The sequence below is a fragment of the Canis lupus genome, chromosome 14, assembly GCF_011100685.1.
Source record: "Canis lupus familiaris isolate Mischka breed German Shepherd chromosome 14, alternate assembly UU_Cfam_GSD_1.0, whole genome shotgun sequence".
Classification (NCBI taxonomy): domain Eukaryota; kingdom Metazoa; phylum Chordata; class Mammalia; order Carnivora; family Canidae; genus Canis; species Canis lupus.
Genome location: NC_049235.1, coordinates 28986796 through 29004603, shown reverse-complemented (window position 1 = coordinate 29004603; position 17808 = coordinate 28986796). Strand labels below are relative to the sequence as shown.

Genomic DNA, 17808 nt, shown 5'->3' with positions numbered 1-17808 from the left:
TTATAAGTTTAAAAAAATGAAAAAACAAATTAAGCAGACTCTTCTCTGACGTGAATCATTCTTTCCTAGAAGCACTGATGAGTCCAGAGCGGCTCATCTTTAAATAGTGAGGCAATGATAATATAAAATATGTTGGTAGAACTTGAGACCATGAGAGTTCCTGATTCAGTTCTGCTCTCATGTCCTGTTTTCAGTTGAGAGGGTTCCTCAGTCCTGCAGAAGAGCAAAACTCCTTAAACACACACACTGTTCTAACCAGCAACTGTAGTATGCCTGTTGTGCAGAGTCCCGAAGTCAGCAGGTTTTCAAGGATTCTCTGGCAGGACATCAAATTTCAGGAGATAATCCTATATTTTACCAATACCAAAAATTTCCAAGTGAGGATTACTAGGATTTAATTCTATTTAGTCATGTAACCTCTTTTCTGAAGACATACTGCTGAGGGAGTAAGATTTGCTTCTGACCAGCAGGGTTTTATGCAAATGGTCAGAGAACACACAGTAACCCCAGTATAATGGAATCTTTGAATCTCTTGTTAAGAACACAATATTAATATGTGACCAGGATAAACTAAACGTAAAAGCCAGCTCTGTCATATAGTAAATAACTGTGTTTCATCACTATATTTTGTCCATATTTCAATTTTCAGCATTAAGTTTATAAGTGAGGTCACAGGTATGACCATGTTCTTAAAATGTTATTGTTTTTCACAAATGATTTCATGCTCCATTGAAGCTAAAATAAAGGTCAATAAAACATGCCGTTATATTTTATAATATATGTCAAGAAAATAACATTTTCCTAGTGCTTCTGGAAATTGAATGTAAAAACCACATAGTCATATGTAAAATCATATTGGCACTGCCTTCTAATAAATTGAATTGTAATTGGGGTGGTTTCTTTTTTAATTATCAGAGCTGCTTAATTCTTAGAAGAACAGCAGTTGGCCATCTCCGTGGTGACTTCACCTTTTTAGCAGGCATCATTGTTGGGGCGCAGAATGCCCCTCCAGAAGCTATTCAGAACTTGCTGACATCAGCCATCATTCATGAGCACTTGCTTTGTTTAGTGATGGTGCTAATATGAAGAGACACGTGAAGTAGCTTGGTTTATGGAAGAGGGCAGCGGAGGCATGGTGCTGTGAAAACATCCCCCACACACTAATGGCTCATTCACACAGAAAACAAGCAACAGCCTTCAGTCCCTCCACAAAGCTTAACGAGAACAAACTGACTCAAGGACCCAGAAGCAGCAGCGTTCAGAATCACTGCTAGCTTGTTCACACAAACTCTCTGCTTACATTTACTCAGGATACACATTGTCAATTGCAGCAATAAATTGCCAAGGGAAGTCTTTAAGCTGATTCTCTCTGGGCCTTGTGAATGAAATGCTTACTATTTCTTGGGTTGTGTGTGCCCCGGGGTGAAGATCACTTTTCAAGTGTGCCATGTAACAAAGTGATTTGCAGGCCCAGAATCACTTTGGTCCCAGTAAGGGAGGTTGTTGACAATATGCCACACTGTGATTTCTGGTCTTTACTTTTTTTGGATCCATTTAGGGAAGTTCAGAATTTTAGAATGAAAATACATAAAGTTATAGTCAGCTCTGGCTGGTTGTTTTCAAAAACCAGATGGCTTTAAAAGAGATGATCAAATCCATTCTTTAAAAGTCATTTTTAAAAAGCAGGCATGTGATTCCACTATATATATATATATATATATATATATATATATATATATTCTGTATGTGTACCTTAACCCCTTATTTTTCAGATTTTTTTAAAGGGAATGGGTATTTCATACTGCTAGATTTTCCAAATAACTCTAGTTAATCCATTTATGTATCAGACTGTAATTTTCTAGGGTTTTTTTAATTTCATTTTAACCATTTTGGATGGAAATTATTCCAAAAAGCATTTTGCATTTCATAGGCTTCTTACAAGATTCTTTAGAGTGTAATTCACACATGACCTGAAATAGTCTTTGTGAATGAGAGTTTTATACTGTATTTTATTTTTTTTTAAGATTTTATTTATTCATTTGAGAGAGAGAGAGAGCACAAACGGGGGAGGGGCAGACAAAGAGGGAAAACCAGACTCCCTGTTGAGCAAGGAACCTGATGCTGGGCTCCATCCCAGTACCCTGAGATCATGACCTGAGCCAAACACAGCCACTTAACTGACTGAGCTACCCAGGCACCCCTTTATGCTGTATTTTAATTTAGTGACAACATCTGAAATGATTTAGTGGGAGGATTATTGATGGTACTATCAGGTGTTGATTTTTTTCTCTCCCATCACTGATAACATTGAATGGTTAGTTCCTACTGTTGTAACATAATACAGTACAGTAACAGTATTGTACAGTATTGTTTACAGTAACATGGAATTTGGGTCATGTATATCTAGCTCAAAACCAAATTCATGAAGACTTGGACAAGTAACAGAATTTTCTCATCAATAAAATGAGGAGAATAGTATCAGCCTCTAAGGATTGTTGGGAGTCTTTTTTTTTTTTTTTTTTTTTTGTTGGGAGTCTTAAATGAAAACATGCCTGCAAATTCCTGAGCAGAAAGCCTACCCACAGTGGGCATAGAGTGTATATGGTAACTCTCCCCATCTCCTTGATGGACCTGTAATTACATGATATATCCCCTTAGGTGCTAAAAGTCTTCTTTAATGCTTACATACTTGTGCTGTGAAACAAAATCCATATTAATAAACTGTTGCTTTAGTTCTCTCTCATCACCCTCTTTTCTTACTTGCATTTTCTAATTTGTGGAGGTCAGGGAAAACAGCTACTTATATTTGTGAGGAGCCATCTCAATGGGACAATAGATGGACATGTTAAAGAAAAAACCTCAAAGCATTCACTTAGGTGGATGAATTTCATATATACCTTGGTTTTTAAAAAGTATATTCTGGATCTTCAGGCATGTCTCAAATAGTTGCTAGATTTATGAAGCATCACTAGAAGGCATACAGTCTACCCACACTCAGAAGGTACAACTCCATTCCATAGATATCCTGGACTCGCCCTGGCCAAATAAGGACTTAATAGGTGTTGATATAATTAGCAATTTATGGTGATTACAAAATGTCCCTGCTGAGTCTGTGAGTGTACCCCAGGACATGGCCTCCCCCCTCCACAGTACAGCATGTTGCTGGACACCATGCATGAAGAAGTATGCCCTGCCCTGCCCCTCCTTCCCTTCACTCCAGTACACATTCTATTCTACGAAATGCTAAAATGCTACAACCCACATTCAGTCTGTGTTTGTAATGCATCCTCTTCTGTTCCCTCACATATGGTAGGCTGAAACAATTACATAATGAGACATATTATCAGGGCATAACTGTCAAAAATGAAGAGACTGAGCTGTGAATACATATTACCCACTTATTAGCCATGCTGCTCCTGTATTCTTGAATCTATACCTTACTCCTGACTTTCAGATTTTACATTCATCCCCCCCCAATTGCCTGTATAACAAAATGATACAGCACTAATAATGTTCAGAAAAAGATTTATAAAGTCAAAGGCAAATTAAACTTTAAAGTAGTGTTTCTTATCATATTTGTGCCGTAGTCTGGTAAAATCTACTGACTATTCAGAACATGTTTTAAAATTCATAAAAATAAAATATGTAGGGTACTGAAGGACACCAATTATATTGAAATACTGTTAAAGAGTCACTGACCCGTGTTAAGAATGTTGCCCTAATACGACTCAATTTGGGTTATTTCATTCAATTTCTTCCCTCTGAAGTATCTCTTCTGTGCTATTTTAAATATGAGAATATCAAATATGGCAGATTCTCTTGCCTCTCTTACCCCCATAGAGTCATTTGGAAAGACGTATTAACTCTTTCAAAAATGTATGGTTTTTTCCCCTGAACAAAATCAATCTCTTCCTCAGGATAGATGCATACTTCTGAATACCAGGATGTCAGGAGGTCTCAGTACCATCTATGGATAACTCTCACAGATAGAGCTATTTCTGACCTGGATCTACAGGTCTGGTTGCAATTTGTGCATTCCTATGTATTACTCTCCTTTTTTTCCCCCTTAATATTCAAAAAGTCCAACCAGGATGCAATGACTGCACATAATATTAATCTGTTAAATGCTCATTTCTTTTATGATAAGATTATTTGGAAACTTCAGTACTTCAGGATTAATAACAAGCTGTTGATGATAATGTTACAGTACACAAAGGTGGTGAGGCTCTATGGTTGAGAACACTGTTTTCCTCGGGGATACATATGCTGAAGAATGAAGAACATCATGCCTTTCAGGTCACTGTGATGCCATTTAGCATTTATAGTGACAGTACTAACATGAAAATTTCAATGGCCTAATTAATTGTTTCTCTTAAGCAGAGGTTGGCACTTTAAAGGTCCAGATAGTATATATTTTAGGCTTTGTGGGCTATATGGTCTCTGTTCCAACTACTCTGCCCCTGTAGTGTGAAAGCACAGATAAAACCTAACCGAATGTGGCTGTGCTCCCATCAAAACTAAATTATGAACACTAAAATTTTAATTTCATATAATCTTCAGATGTCACAGTCTATTATTCTTTTTAAATTCTTTCCACTTTGTAAATGTGTAAAAACCATTCTTAACTAACAATCCATACAAAAACAAGCAGCCAACCAGACTTGGTCCGTGGGCTGTAGCTTGCTACTTCAATTCTTATGTATGAAATCTGTAGCCAGGTAGCAAACCAATTAAGTAGGTTTATCTGATTGGTTATGACATCCCAGTGGGACCTGCATGTAAAATAATTTCAGCTAGAATATGAAGTGAGGAAGTCTTTGATGTTTTTAGATGATACTACATATAGAAACAAAATTCAAAATTATATAGATGGAAATTATCTTTGAAATCAATCAGGATCTAGCTCTCAAGGGCAATATGTAAGAAGCATAAATTTTACACAAACATTGGAAAATATTATATTTTAAAATGTGGATATGTTATGGAAGCAAATTTGTGCAACACAAATTTAGAGGTTTTTAAAAAAATTTCCCATAATACCTAATTAAAGGAATACGGCATTAATATACCTTTACTGGAGTTAGAAAATATTCCACTATTTCTTTGTGTTATCAAGAACGTGAAAATTTGAAAACCTGTCTTCTAAATCTGTAAGAAATATATTCATTAGTATTAATGGTAGAATTGATTTTCGGGGCATTTTTGCAGGGAGAAAAACAAAGACAAATTAAAAGAAAGAAAAAAATCAGGAGGAGGGTGGTAGACAGCAGCAATATGGTGTGGGTATAGACAATCCCTGTGATTCATGGAAAAGTTCGGGCTCACAGATTAACTGTCATGAAAAAGTGTTTTATATCTTGTAGAATAGTTCCCATCAACCAGATCATTACAAGATTAGCCCAAAATTTCTCCTATTTAGGAATCATGCAGTTGCAAAATATGTAATACTTCATATGAACTTCAATGTTGTTGTTGTTGTTGTTGCTTTATAAATATCACCAGACACACATCTGGGGTTTTAGTGCTTGCCACAGAGTAGTTTTCTGGTTGACATATATCTAAGAAATGCGTATATTAACACCCAGGCTATAGAGCCAAGTACATTTTAGTGTGGGCTACAGCTGAAAGAATATGTTTCCATTCCTTGTCCATCTGTTCTTGGCAACATAAATTTAAACTAGAAACACAGAATAAGTTTCATGAGAAATAAGTCTAAATAGGGTTTAGAACAGCAAGGTGAATGCTCTAAGTTATTATGACTTGTTAACATCTGATTTTGTAGCTAGAATGTTCTGTTGGAGAAATCTCATGCTACAGCTATAGCTTAAAGTTTAAAAAAATAATAGTTGGGGTTTTTCAAAAGCAGCTCATTAAAAAGAAATACAGTGGCTTGGTCACACTTTCTGCTTTAAGGGCTTATATTTGCCAATGATCATAAGCCTAACAAACTTCGAGATTTCAGAGTGCTTATTTACCATACACTTGAACTACATTAAAAATGGATCATACACATTTGTGAGCTCCATGCTAAAATAGATTCATTAGTGGGGAATGAGGGTTTTCCATACAAAATGGAGTCTATACAAAACATACATACTTGCTTGTTTTTCTGCAATTCCAGCCTCAGCTATGACCAGCTATTGGGTTATTATCTTGTAAAATCATCATGCCCTCCCACTATGTGCTAAAATCTCCAGCTCTTTCTGCTACTAAAATAATATAAACTATTTATTTGCACTTGAAAATACGTGGGAATGCTAAAATATAAAGGGACCATATATATACACCTAGAATTTTGCCTCCCTCTCAAGGATCCAGGCACTCTGAGTTAAATAGGTAAGCTGTGTAGGGGCTGTGTGTCAGGGCTGGGCTCTGTGGAATTCCTCTGGTGTGAGCACAACTTCTGCTTCTGGCTGAGCAAAAGTCTTCAAGTTGGGAAGGAACCTTGAAGCTCATACAAACCAACCTCTTTCCCTGTACAAGAAGCATTTATATGATGTTTAAGTATCTCTTTTTTATATGGTTGATTTATCAAACATAATGTAGCAGTTTTGTGCCAAAGCCATTGGGTTCAAATTTTGGCTCTGTGATTTCCTAAGTATGTTAATATGAATAAATTCATATTTCTCTAGGGCTCAGATTCTCTATTCTGTAAAAGGGAATAATCATATTTACCTTCAATCGGTTTTAAAGGGAAGCAAATGAGATGATGTAAAGTGATTAGTCCAGTGACAGGGTAAACACTGATCAAGCAAGAGCTATTATTATTAGCCTCTTTCTACTGTCCTCTGTTAAAAAAAAATAATTGCACTATGCTAATTATCTAGGTGGCTCCCAAATAGTATTTCAGTCCCTATTTCTTATCATCAGAAAAACATCTCAAGAAACTAATATTTTTTCTTGAACTTCTGCACAAAGTTGCCTATGACTATGGACAAGTCACTCAATGATTTAGAGACTCAATCTTCTTATCTCTAAAATGAGAAACTTTAATTCCATGAGCTCTAGGGTCTTTTGTTCGAGTAATTTAAAAAATCATGTTTGACAGCATATTTTCATTCTTTATTTATAGTGTTGAAATGTGTATTTGCTGCCAAATGTATAAGCGTTCCATATATACATGTGGAATAACATTAAGTTTGTTGATGTTAAAAAACTACTGGTATATTTTTTGGCATTATTTGGCTCTGAATTCATTCTTCCCATTTTGTTTTAGATCAAGCTGACAGCAGATCTTTTCCCACAGCACCTCGAGGTTTAGTTAAACTGAGAGCTTTAGACGTGGGCCATCTTTTCATTACTTTCAGAATCCAAGACAAGCTTTCTTTGTCAAGTAGCTTTCATTTTTCATCTTCATAATAACTAATGGCATTAAATTGTGCACATATGGATCTACACTGCAACTTACAAGGCTTCTGTTTTCTTTCAGATCTGAGTGATCAGCTGCTGGAGGTGGTCGGCTTGGAAGGAGCCATGGAGATGGGACAAATATACACAGGTCTGAAAAGTGCTGGGAGGCGGCTGGCTCAGTGCTCCTCTGTGCTCATCAGGTAGTTGTTTTTGTACAGTTGAGAAAGGGGAGGGTGATATGATATAAGTACAAGCTAATTAAAACTATGCAGGGCTCTGATAACATTTATCCCATTTGTGGCTCAAATTATCAGTAATTAATATTGATATAGTTCCAAATAATGGGAATTGGCAGATTTTACAAAGTTGTGGTTAGCTATTACTTAGCAGGTTTATTGAAATTTGATATTCTCTTGTTCAGACCATAGATACAATTCTAACATATGAACTTCAGCCCCTCTAAAATGGTTCCCATAAAGCTTAGTTTGCTGAGGCGTGGAGGGTATCTACTGGGCATATTACCCAATGAAAACACTGTTGAGGCACCATTAACGTAAATTCTTTCATACTAAAGTGCACCATTGTTTCTATAAAATCAAATAATCAATTTATTGTAAAGTAAGGTTTTATATATATATATATATCACATTTAAACCTTTTCAAGAAACATTTTCCCAGAATTTTACCTTTGGGAAAAAAAAGGTCTACTTTGACCCCAAAGTGAAACCATGGGTTATATAACAGATATAATTGGTGTTATTTGTGTGAAAATGTTGGTACTGGAAAATCTGAGACATCAAACATCTTCCCTTCAGGTTTGTAATGTAGGCTTCCATGAAAACAAGGAGGCTCTTTTGTCTATAAGAATTCTGACTACATCATTAAACATACACTACCTCAAAATAAATAACAATTAAAATTAAAAAAAAAACATAAACCGTACATTTTTCATTTGCCATCCATAATTTTTTAACACCGTCATATTTACCAGGAAGCTCTAAATAGTCCTGTGACCAAGGTACTTTCAGGGTACTCATTAATAGTCAAGAATTGAAGTCCCTTTCAGAAAAGATCAATTTAAAGCCAGCTCTTACCATATTTGCATTCCCTGGTCTCATTATCTTATATAATGTATTTCAGTATTATACTTAAAATGAAATATTTTCCTCCAGGACTAGCAAGTCTCTGCCAATGCAGATCGATGGAGAACCATGGATGCAGACCCCATGCACAGTGAGTACAGAATATTTGAAAGGCTATGTCACTTCATTTTTGCTTTCCAGATATCATGTACTTTTATAATTAACTAATAACATACTCCCATAACTAAATAACCACAACATCTAAGCTTTTGATCTATCACCAAGTACCTTTTTCTTTTTATTATTAATGTGACAGAGCTATTGCATTCAGGTTTGGGGCATTATATGCCCTTGGCAATGATTTAACTTTTGAATGTTTGTGTTAGTCTAAGTACAACTTTTAGATGCCATAATATAAACTCTGAAACTAGACAAAATTAATAAGGATTTTTAAATCTTTTTTGTACTTGTTTCAGAACTCCTTATGAGAAATTTATTTATGGGGCCTTCAGACATAAATCCCCCTGAATCATTACCCATCTGTTTGTTTGTTTGTTTGTTTGTTTGTTTGTTTGTTTGTTGTGTTTTTCCCATCTGTTCTTTTACCTCCATTTGGGGATTTGAGGGCGTCCTTCTCTGTAGGAAACTTCCTGCCATTGTTTTCTCCAGAATGAGATATCATTTAAGTCAGACATTTAGAACCCCCAAAATTCCAATTTCCATTTTTGTAGTGAATATTATTATATTTCAAAAATATGCTAGGCACTGTACTTGGCACCAAGAATAGAAACGTGATCAGCAATGTATACATCATGATCAATAATAGAACAGATAATAGAACATGATCAATATTGTAATTGTTTTCAAGGAACTCCTATTCAGATAAGAGATTACATATATAAATAAAAGCAGATGTATCATAAATGTAACTTCAGACTACAAGAGTTATGAAAAATTTTTGTTGTTGCTATAAGTGTTGGTAGTGATGATGGTAGTGGTGATGGTGGTGGTGACGGTGGTTGGGATGAACTGGTGGAGGTGCTATCAATGATGTAGTGATGGTGGTTGTGGTGGTGGTGACAATGGTTGTCAAATAGTTTGCCTGATTCTACACTGATGAAAAGTGGTAAGGTAGAAGTTAAAATGCAAGCAGTCTAGCTTTACAGTCTGCACTCTTCATGATTACTCCCCACCATGTATCTCAACCAGAAAACGTCCGGGCCATCCTTGTGATGTTCCTGCTGGAGTGACTTCTGGTAAATCACTTACTGCCTTCCTCCAACTTTAAAGAGTCTATGTCTATGAAAATCGAATTAGTATTTTAGAATAATTTTTAGCCTATTTTACACAAGCACTTCTGAAGATAGTTTTGTTAACTTATCTTTCAATTAGTAACAGGATATTTGGCTACTGATGATCATGATCTATAAAAATTTAAATGAATAATAACTTTATATAACTTATATTTCATTTTATCTCCTTTAAACTCTCTTATTCCTTTAAAACATTTATTCCAGTCTATAGTGGGCCAAGAGCTGTACTAGACTATGGCTCATTATTGTCATTTCACATTCTGGCATACTCTACTTTTTCTAGAACCACATGGAGTTCTGAACTTTAAATTTCACGTTAAATGAAGAGAGTATTTAGTCTTCATAGCATTGGTATGGTTTAACTAAAGAATGTTCTTTGTTTCAATTGAATAGCAAAATGTTTTTTCACACAGAACATAAGAACTGATAGAATGTTAAAATTCTTTGCTGAATTTAAATATCCATTAGCTGATATCCAATTTATGAAGGAATTGCTTTAGATATAATGTTAGAACACAGCAGAAGTTTTGTTTTTCTTTAAGTATAATATATTAAATAGAAAGGCAGATGATAAGTGGGTCTTGATTCTTACATCAATTAATAATTTTTAAAAATAACGTAATGTAAGTACTGGATGGAGATCAACAGTGGTAATGGCTACACAACAGTTAATGTACTTAATACCGTGAAACTGTATACTTTAAAAATGGTGAAAATGTTAAATTTTCTGTTACATATATTTTACCACAATAAAAAGAAAATTGAAAAAAACTAAGGTTATATTTACTTAGAAATTTTACCAATCCAGAGTTAAGATATCACGAAAAGCCAAACCAAAGAGCTTAAAACTTCCAATATATACTTAATAATTATATTTATGACTTTTTAAATTAGCTCACTGTAAAGTAGCCAATAGAAATGTGTAAGTACTCTTATGTTCACATTTTCATAATAGTCACTGAGACTATTTTAGCCATATAACTATTGGCCATGTTAACAAGTGCATCAAATAGAGACAATTAATTGCAGAAGACTTTATATTGAAATAGTTCAAGAAGACCTTTCTTTAGGCTAGATTCCAGAGCCTATTTTTCCCTTTTTGTCTTCTTCCTTCCATAATTCTTCTTCTTGAGCATGTCAAGCATACTGATTCTGTTATCAATATGTTTCTATCATGGGGATGGAAAAAAAAGAGCAGCTTGGGAAGGAAGGAAGAGGAGAGAACAGTTAAATATGAGAGACAATAGACCAGGTCACATTTCATTTTGTATCCATTCATTACAAGTGATTGGTGCCCAATAAAGTTCTGCTCAGTTAGGAGTAACCTTACTAAGCCTCAAATTCAATATACCTGAAATGGATTCATCACCTGCCTCCCTCTTTTTCCTCCTTGCTAACAAATACTGACTTCTTAACATTCCAAAATTCTTGCTCCTCCCTTTGCCATACTGACTTAGTGAAACCAGTATGTGCCCATTTCCTAAGCTAGGAATCTGAGAGGCATTCTAAACTTCTCTCAAAACTCTCAAATTCAAATGCCATGTCCACCTACCAATACAACATCTTTCTGGAATATTTTCCTTTCTTTCATTCCCACTACCACTTTCCTAGATTTCACCCACTTCATTTCTCTCACACTCTTGGCAATAACCATATCAGTCCTGCCCCATCTCCATTTTTTCCCCTTTAAATCCTTCCTTTACCTTTCTACTAGAAGGATCATGATAAAATACTAAGCTCACCATGATATTCTTCTACTTAAAATCACTTAATTTCTTTCTGATAAAATATAATCTGAATCAGGCTTCCTATTTCACCAATATCATCCTTTACTTCTTTTTAATCTCTTCATACACTTCCCTCATGTCCAAATAAGCTTTTCTTCTTCTTTAGTTGAGTCACACAACCTAGCCTGGGACTCATTTCATGCTGTCTGTCCTCTCTAATAAAGCCTTTCCTGAGCAATGCCACTTCCCCTACCCCATCTCTAACCCCAGCTAGTATGAAAGCCCAGCCTCAGTGCATCATACTTGTATCAAAGCACTAATGATATTGCATTGAAATTATGAGCTTATCTGCCATCTCCTTGATAGGCATAGGGTTATTGAGGTCATGTGCCATGATTTTGATGATCTTTATACCCCTGGAAGCATAGCACTGTGCCTTACACATAATTACACTGCCAATGCCAAGTGCATTTTGAGTTTGTGAATTTCTTAAATACTTCTTGAGGTAGTATAACAATTTTAAAAAATGCTTTCTACTAAACCTTCTTTCACTGAACATAATGTAGGTTGGCTAGCAATTCATTCACATATTTTTCATATATAAATATATGTAAAAGTTATTTTGAGTTATCTTTATTCACTACATTCTCAAAGCAAAGAATTTTAATGTATCAAAGAAGAAATACATCCTTAACCTTCAAAACTTTAATCTTTCTGTTTCTTGTTATGGTATAGTTAAGATTCTTTGGGCCACTTCTCTCTGCATTATCAATTATGTATTTATTTTACATATTATAAAGATTGTATTCTGTTAATACTTTGAAATATGAATAGTCATGTGAGTCATTACTTGTGATACTTTTATGAAAATAATGCCAAAGAGGTTGTAATGCTATATCACTTCGGGGGCTTCACCTATGATTGAGATGAAGGAATTCTTGAAATTCTCTTCTGTGTGGTACAGAACGGGAAGGAAGTCATGAACAGATCATAAGCTAAATGGTGAAATGACCATGGATAAAACATGAAGACTTCTCAAAAGGGTAGCTGAAGTCAAAGCAACTTCTGGAAAGCATTTACATGTATTTTAGTCTTTCTTTGCTTTTTTTTTTTTTTTTTTTTTTTTACTTACCTCTCAGCACCCTAAACCCACTTGCCCAATCTCATCTTCTAAAGTTGAATACCTTCAACACACAACTCAGCTCTGACCCGGTCCTCAGCCAATTCCCACCAAATCTGGTTGTCTTGTTGCCTTCAGCTTGATCCCTAGTATTTCTGAGGCAGACACTTGGCCATCTAGTGTCCTAAGAGCAATTATCTCCCCCTGTCCCATTTCTACTGGGTAGGCCATTCTTTGAGATGCTATTTTTTTTACTTGAATGTCAGTTTTCTCCCCTGGCACTAGAATCTACTTGATTCAGACACTGGCTACTTGCCTAGCCTTTGCTTTAACCCTCCTTTAGGAAGACTATCTTTTTCCTATTGCTCTAGATGCTGCAGTTATCTGAAGCTTATTTTAATTTTGACTTGTTTTTGCTAAGAGAATATATCCAGCACAACTTTAAATGCAAAGTCTTTAAAAAGCAGAACAGTGTTCTTTTGTCCATTAAATTTTTATTTTGTATGTTGTCTGTTGTTGTAATTATTAAAAATAATCATAATTTAAGAGTATTATTTAGTCTGAAATTATTTGCTAAATACACATTAATCTCAGACGATTAAGATAGAAAATGAAAAATTTTTTAAACTAAAATTTTTCCAGTTCTAGAAATTTAGTGTCAACTAGATGAAGGCTGATAGAAGACATTTGGATGTCCTGGAAACGACGTTTGGAAGTTTGGAGGAAACCATGTTAACAATGCCTAACATGTATTAAATGCTTACCACCAACCAGTTTCTGTTCTGTATGTTTATATTTATTATTTATTTAATCCTCACAAAAGTCCTAAGAAGTTAGTAAGGTTATTACAATCCCCATATGATACATTAAACACAAACAAATAAACACAAACGATCCAGATAAATCAAGCCAGTTTTCCAAGGCCACACAGTAAGAGGTAGAGCAGGTCATTGGGCTCAAATGCCTTTTTTCTTAATTATGATGCTTTGCTGCCTCGCTCATTCACTCTTTCGGCCCTTAATGTAGCTCTAATATTAGTAATCAATGACAACTCTATCATTTATAACAGAATTCAAATTGTTTTCAGCTTATTTACATTTTTCTCTTAATATATTATCTTTTGCTTCCCAGTGTAGCCAAGGCCATCCATCACATCGCTACCAAGATGTCTACTGAATGACAATGATCATTTTACTCCTGGATGTCAGTGTTCAGTGCCTCCTTATCTCACACAGAATAAAGTTCAGAATCCTTGCAGTGGCATTAAATAATTCTCCCAAGGCTGCCATGCTTCATAGGGACCATCTCTTAGGAGCTTTCTACTCCTACCTATTAATTTTGAGCCTAAAATCCCCATTTCCTATTTTATGTTTTAGTAATAAACTCATTCTTCTGGCCTCCAACAAATCTGTGGTTTCTTCCAGCACTTCTGTAGGATGGACCCATGGTTGGCATTTCTTTCAGTCAACTTATGGTTTATTATTTTGATATACTTACTTTTCCATTTTATTCAGATTGCCTGAATTAATTATTCTGTCCTGTTGGGATATATGTATTTTTATAATTTACTACAAATTCTTTCTGAAAGGCAATGAGATATAAATACATATAAACTAAAAATAAAATAAAATTCCTTCTTCAAAGCCAAGCCTAGCAGCAATTTCCTCATGAAGCCTTTTTAACTCCCCATCTGTCTGAAATATTTGTCTTATCCTTTGTACTTCTGTGGCTCTCTGTTGATATCTTCTTAATGCCATGGCAATGCACAGCCTTGTATTTCGGCTATGCATGTATGTATCCCACTCTTCTGACTTAATTGTAAGTATTTTAAGATTCATCCTTAGTTCCCCTTCATATCTCACATAGTGTATTTTACATAATGTGGTTTCTGATGAGATATCCACAGTCATTTGAATCATTGCTTCACAATATGTAATGCATCATTTTCTCAGGCTGCTTTTTTTTTTTTTTGTCTTTGTCTTTATTTTTCAGTACTTTGATTTTGATGAGTTTGGGCATGGATTTATTTGTATTTATTCTGTTTTAGTTTCTCTGAGCTTCATGAACCTTTAAGTTTATGGCTTTGCCAAGTTAGAGTTTTCAGCCATTATTTCTTCAGATATTAGTTTAAGCACCACACTCTCTCTTTTCCTTCTGAAATTCTGATGACTTGTTTATGATACTTTATGTATTAATTGTAGATCTCTGAGTCTGATATATTGTTTTATTTCCTCATTGTTCTTTCTGTTTTTCATACTGGATAAAGTTTATTTACCTATATTCAAGTTCACTGACTTTTTCCTCTTTTATCTCCATTCTGTTCTTGAGCCCAATAAAGTAATCTTTGTTTTACTTCAGTCATTGTATTTTTCAGTCACAAATTTCAAACTGGTTCCTCTTTTTAATATCCTATATTTCTCAGCCAATAGTTTCTAGCTTTCATTTCAGGAGTATCAATCATTACTTCTTGAAGAATGGTTTATGAGCTCCTCTACGGACTTATGTGACAACTCTAACACTTGGATCATCTCAGGTTTTGCATCTTTGGCTGTCTTTCCCCTTGCGCATTTTTGAGATTTTCCTGGATCATCATATGTTGAGAAATTTAGAATTGTATATTGAACATTTGAAATATCATTGTTATGAAATTCTGGGTTTTGCTTAATTCTTATGGAGAATGTTGATTTGTCATTGTTGTTGCTATTTTAGCAGGTCATTGATTCAGTTAGGTTCAGATCACAAATCCTGAGCTGCTTCCTGTGAGTTTTGTTTCCAATGTTAGTTCAACTTTCTAGGTCTTCACAGTGTTATTCAGATTCATTCTACGTGTACAAGATCCATAGGCTGGTATGGAACCTGGATGGTGGTCTACCCCCAGTTTTTTTCTTTAGGTTGTCAGTATGCTTCTTAAGGACAAATCTGTGTGTACGCAGGAGGTTGTATGAAACTTTAAGGAATAGCTTTTTTGTGCTCTCCCTCTCCTCCAAGATCTTTGGCTAGGATATGTCAGGGGAGGGGGGGGAACTCATCTTGGTTCCTTGGCACATTCTGCTCTTAACTTTCTTCTCCAGTCTACCTACTACCATCTGCTTTCAGCATCCTCAGATAGCTGTTCTATGTGTCCTATGTAGGATTTATAGTTGCCATTAAGGGAAGAGACAGGGTGGAGTTTGCTTACTTCTTGACTAGAACTTAAACTGTCACCACTCTCCTTAGGTGTTATTGTGTATGGCTATTTTAAAATTCATCTGAAAAAAAAATTTAAAATGAAATAAATAAAATCCATCTGAATTGTCCTCATCAGGTTGGCATGTTATTGGTCAGATTGTTTATCTGCCAACATGGAAACTTCCCAGCATAATCTCCATTTCCATATTCCTTCCACACAAAAAAATGTTAAGTCTAAGAAATGCACTAAACCTTGAGTCTTAAATCTTATTTATTGAGAAAACTTCATAAATTATTTTTTCCATTCTTGTGTCCTGCATTAAGTAGTTAAGAAAGCATTTACCTTGTCTGATTGAAAATATTGGATCAAAAAGTTACAGTTTTCTACTTAAAGGTAAGGATAAAGTTTTAGGTGTTTCTCTAGGCTAGGAATGATGTGGATGACTACATGAGTTAATTTTTTTAGATTACTTTGTAGGAGAACATATATTAAGACTACTGCAAGTAAGTTATGTGGCTGTATGGGAGTTATGTGGCTGTATGGGAGGCTATGGAGACTATGGAGATGTGATTGGTTAAATGTCTAACTAAGGTCACCAAGCAAAAAAGTTATAAGATTGGGTCTGTTCCTAACTTGTTTTTCTACTCCCAGACTGGTCATAAGGTGATTAAGCTTGTCTGCCTAAGGATAAAAAGTTCAGAGAAGAAATACAATGTCTCTGAAGCTTTCTGTAATGCATAATATTGAGTAAAGGAGTCTAAGTGTAAAACAAGCAGCTAGGCAATAAGATTTCTTGACACTTTGACTTTCTCTAGCAGCTGTAACCACAGCAAACAGTGTAGGACACTTGTTTTGAGAAGCAAAATAAACCTTTTTAAGAAAAGATTGTTTAATGGCTCTTTCAACCTACTCATAAAGTTAAATACCATGACAATCTTTTCTATGTGGGAATACTATTTAAAGGAGCATTTCACATAATGTTATATTAGAAAATGTAATGGCGGATCCCTGGGTGGCACAGCGGTTTGGCGCCTGCCTTTGGCCCAGGGCGCGATCCTGGAGACCCTGGATCGAATCCCACATCGGGCTCCCGGTGCATGAAGCCTGCTTCTCCCTCTGCCTGTGTCTCTGCCTCTCTCTCTCTCTCTCTCTCTCTCTCTCTGTGACTATCATAAATAAATAAAAATTAAAAAAAAAAGAAAATGTAATGGTATTGGAGGGAATGCTCTTCTCTATAGTTTATATGCTTATACCTCTCTTGATTGCTACAGATATAACAAATATGGGTATAGGCAAACTGTGCATGGACCTGGATTTCCTGACCAGAATGTACTAAAGCCTAACTATAAACAGTACATTGAGAATACTTATGAAGAGAATGGGGCAAATTTAGGAAGTAGGAAAATAGCTGAAACCTACTTATCTCTATGGTAGATGGATCCCCTTATACCTACCACCTAAATTAACTTATCACAGACCTGGAAACAAAAAAATTGATTAGAAGGTGAAATAGTTTTACCATTCTTTATTATAGAATCACAACCATCTTATTAAAACTTCTTTATATTAGCTTTCTATCTGAAACCCATTCTAAAGATTAATATGTTAAAGGTTATTTTGAACAAGCTAATATCTACAACTGAAATAGTAAACTTTTCTAGCACCTTAGCAGGAATTCAGTGTAGTCTAGGGTTAAAAATATTTTTCACTCCTTAAAAGCAATGTTATATGGGATTTCTATAAGGAGGGAAAGGGAAAAAAAAAAAAAAACTACTTAGGAAGATTACCCATGCAAAATAAGTATATGCCAATGGTTAGAAAACAAGAATAAAGGCCAGAGTCCAAGGTTTCATATTTGTTATATTAGTGACCACTACACTTCAGACAATTACTTAATTTTCTTGAAACTATTTCCTTATTCCTAAAATCAGCTATCTACAAATCTCAAGGTAGTATTGAAGAGTTGTTAAAAATTACTGTACATCATATTTTGCAACAGTATTAATTATTTTATGGTGTATATTAAGTATTGTTATATTTAATAATG

At 35.0% G+C, this 17808-nt stretch overlaps 1 protein-coding gene across 7 annotated transcripts in view; it reads left to right on the top strand.

Moving 5' to 3' along the window:
* DGKB (diacylglycerol kinase beta) overlaps positions 1-17808 on the top strand; it is a 701584-nt gene that overhangs the window by 655494 nt on the left and 28282 nt on the right. For all 7 annotated transcript variants that reach the window (XM_038556980.1, XM_038556977.1, XM_038556978.1 and 4 more), the window contains 2 exons: positions 7430-7550; positions 8523-8583. In XM_038556980.1, coding sequence (XP_038412908.1) covers positions 7430-7550; positions 8523-8583 — 182 coding nt within the window. The remainder of the gene's footprint in view (positions 1-7429; positions 7551-8522; positions 8584-17808) is intronic.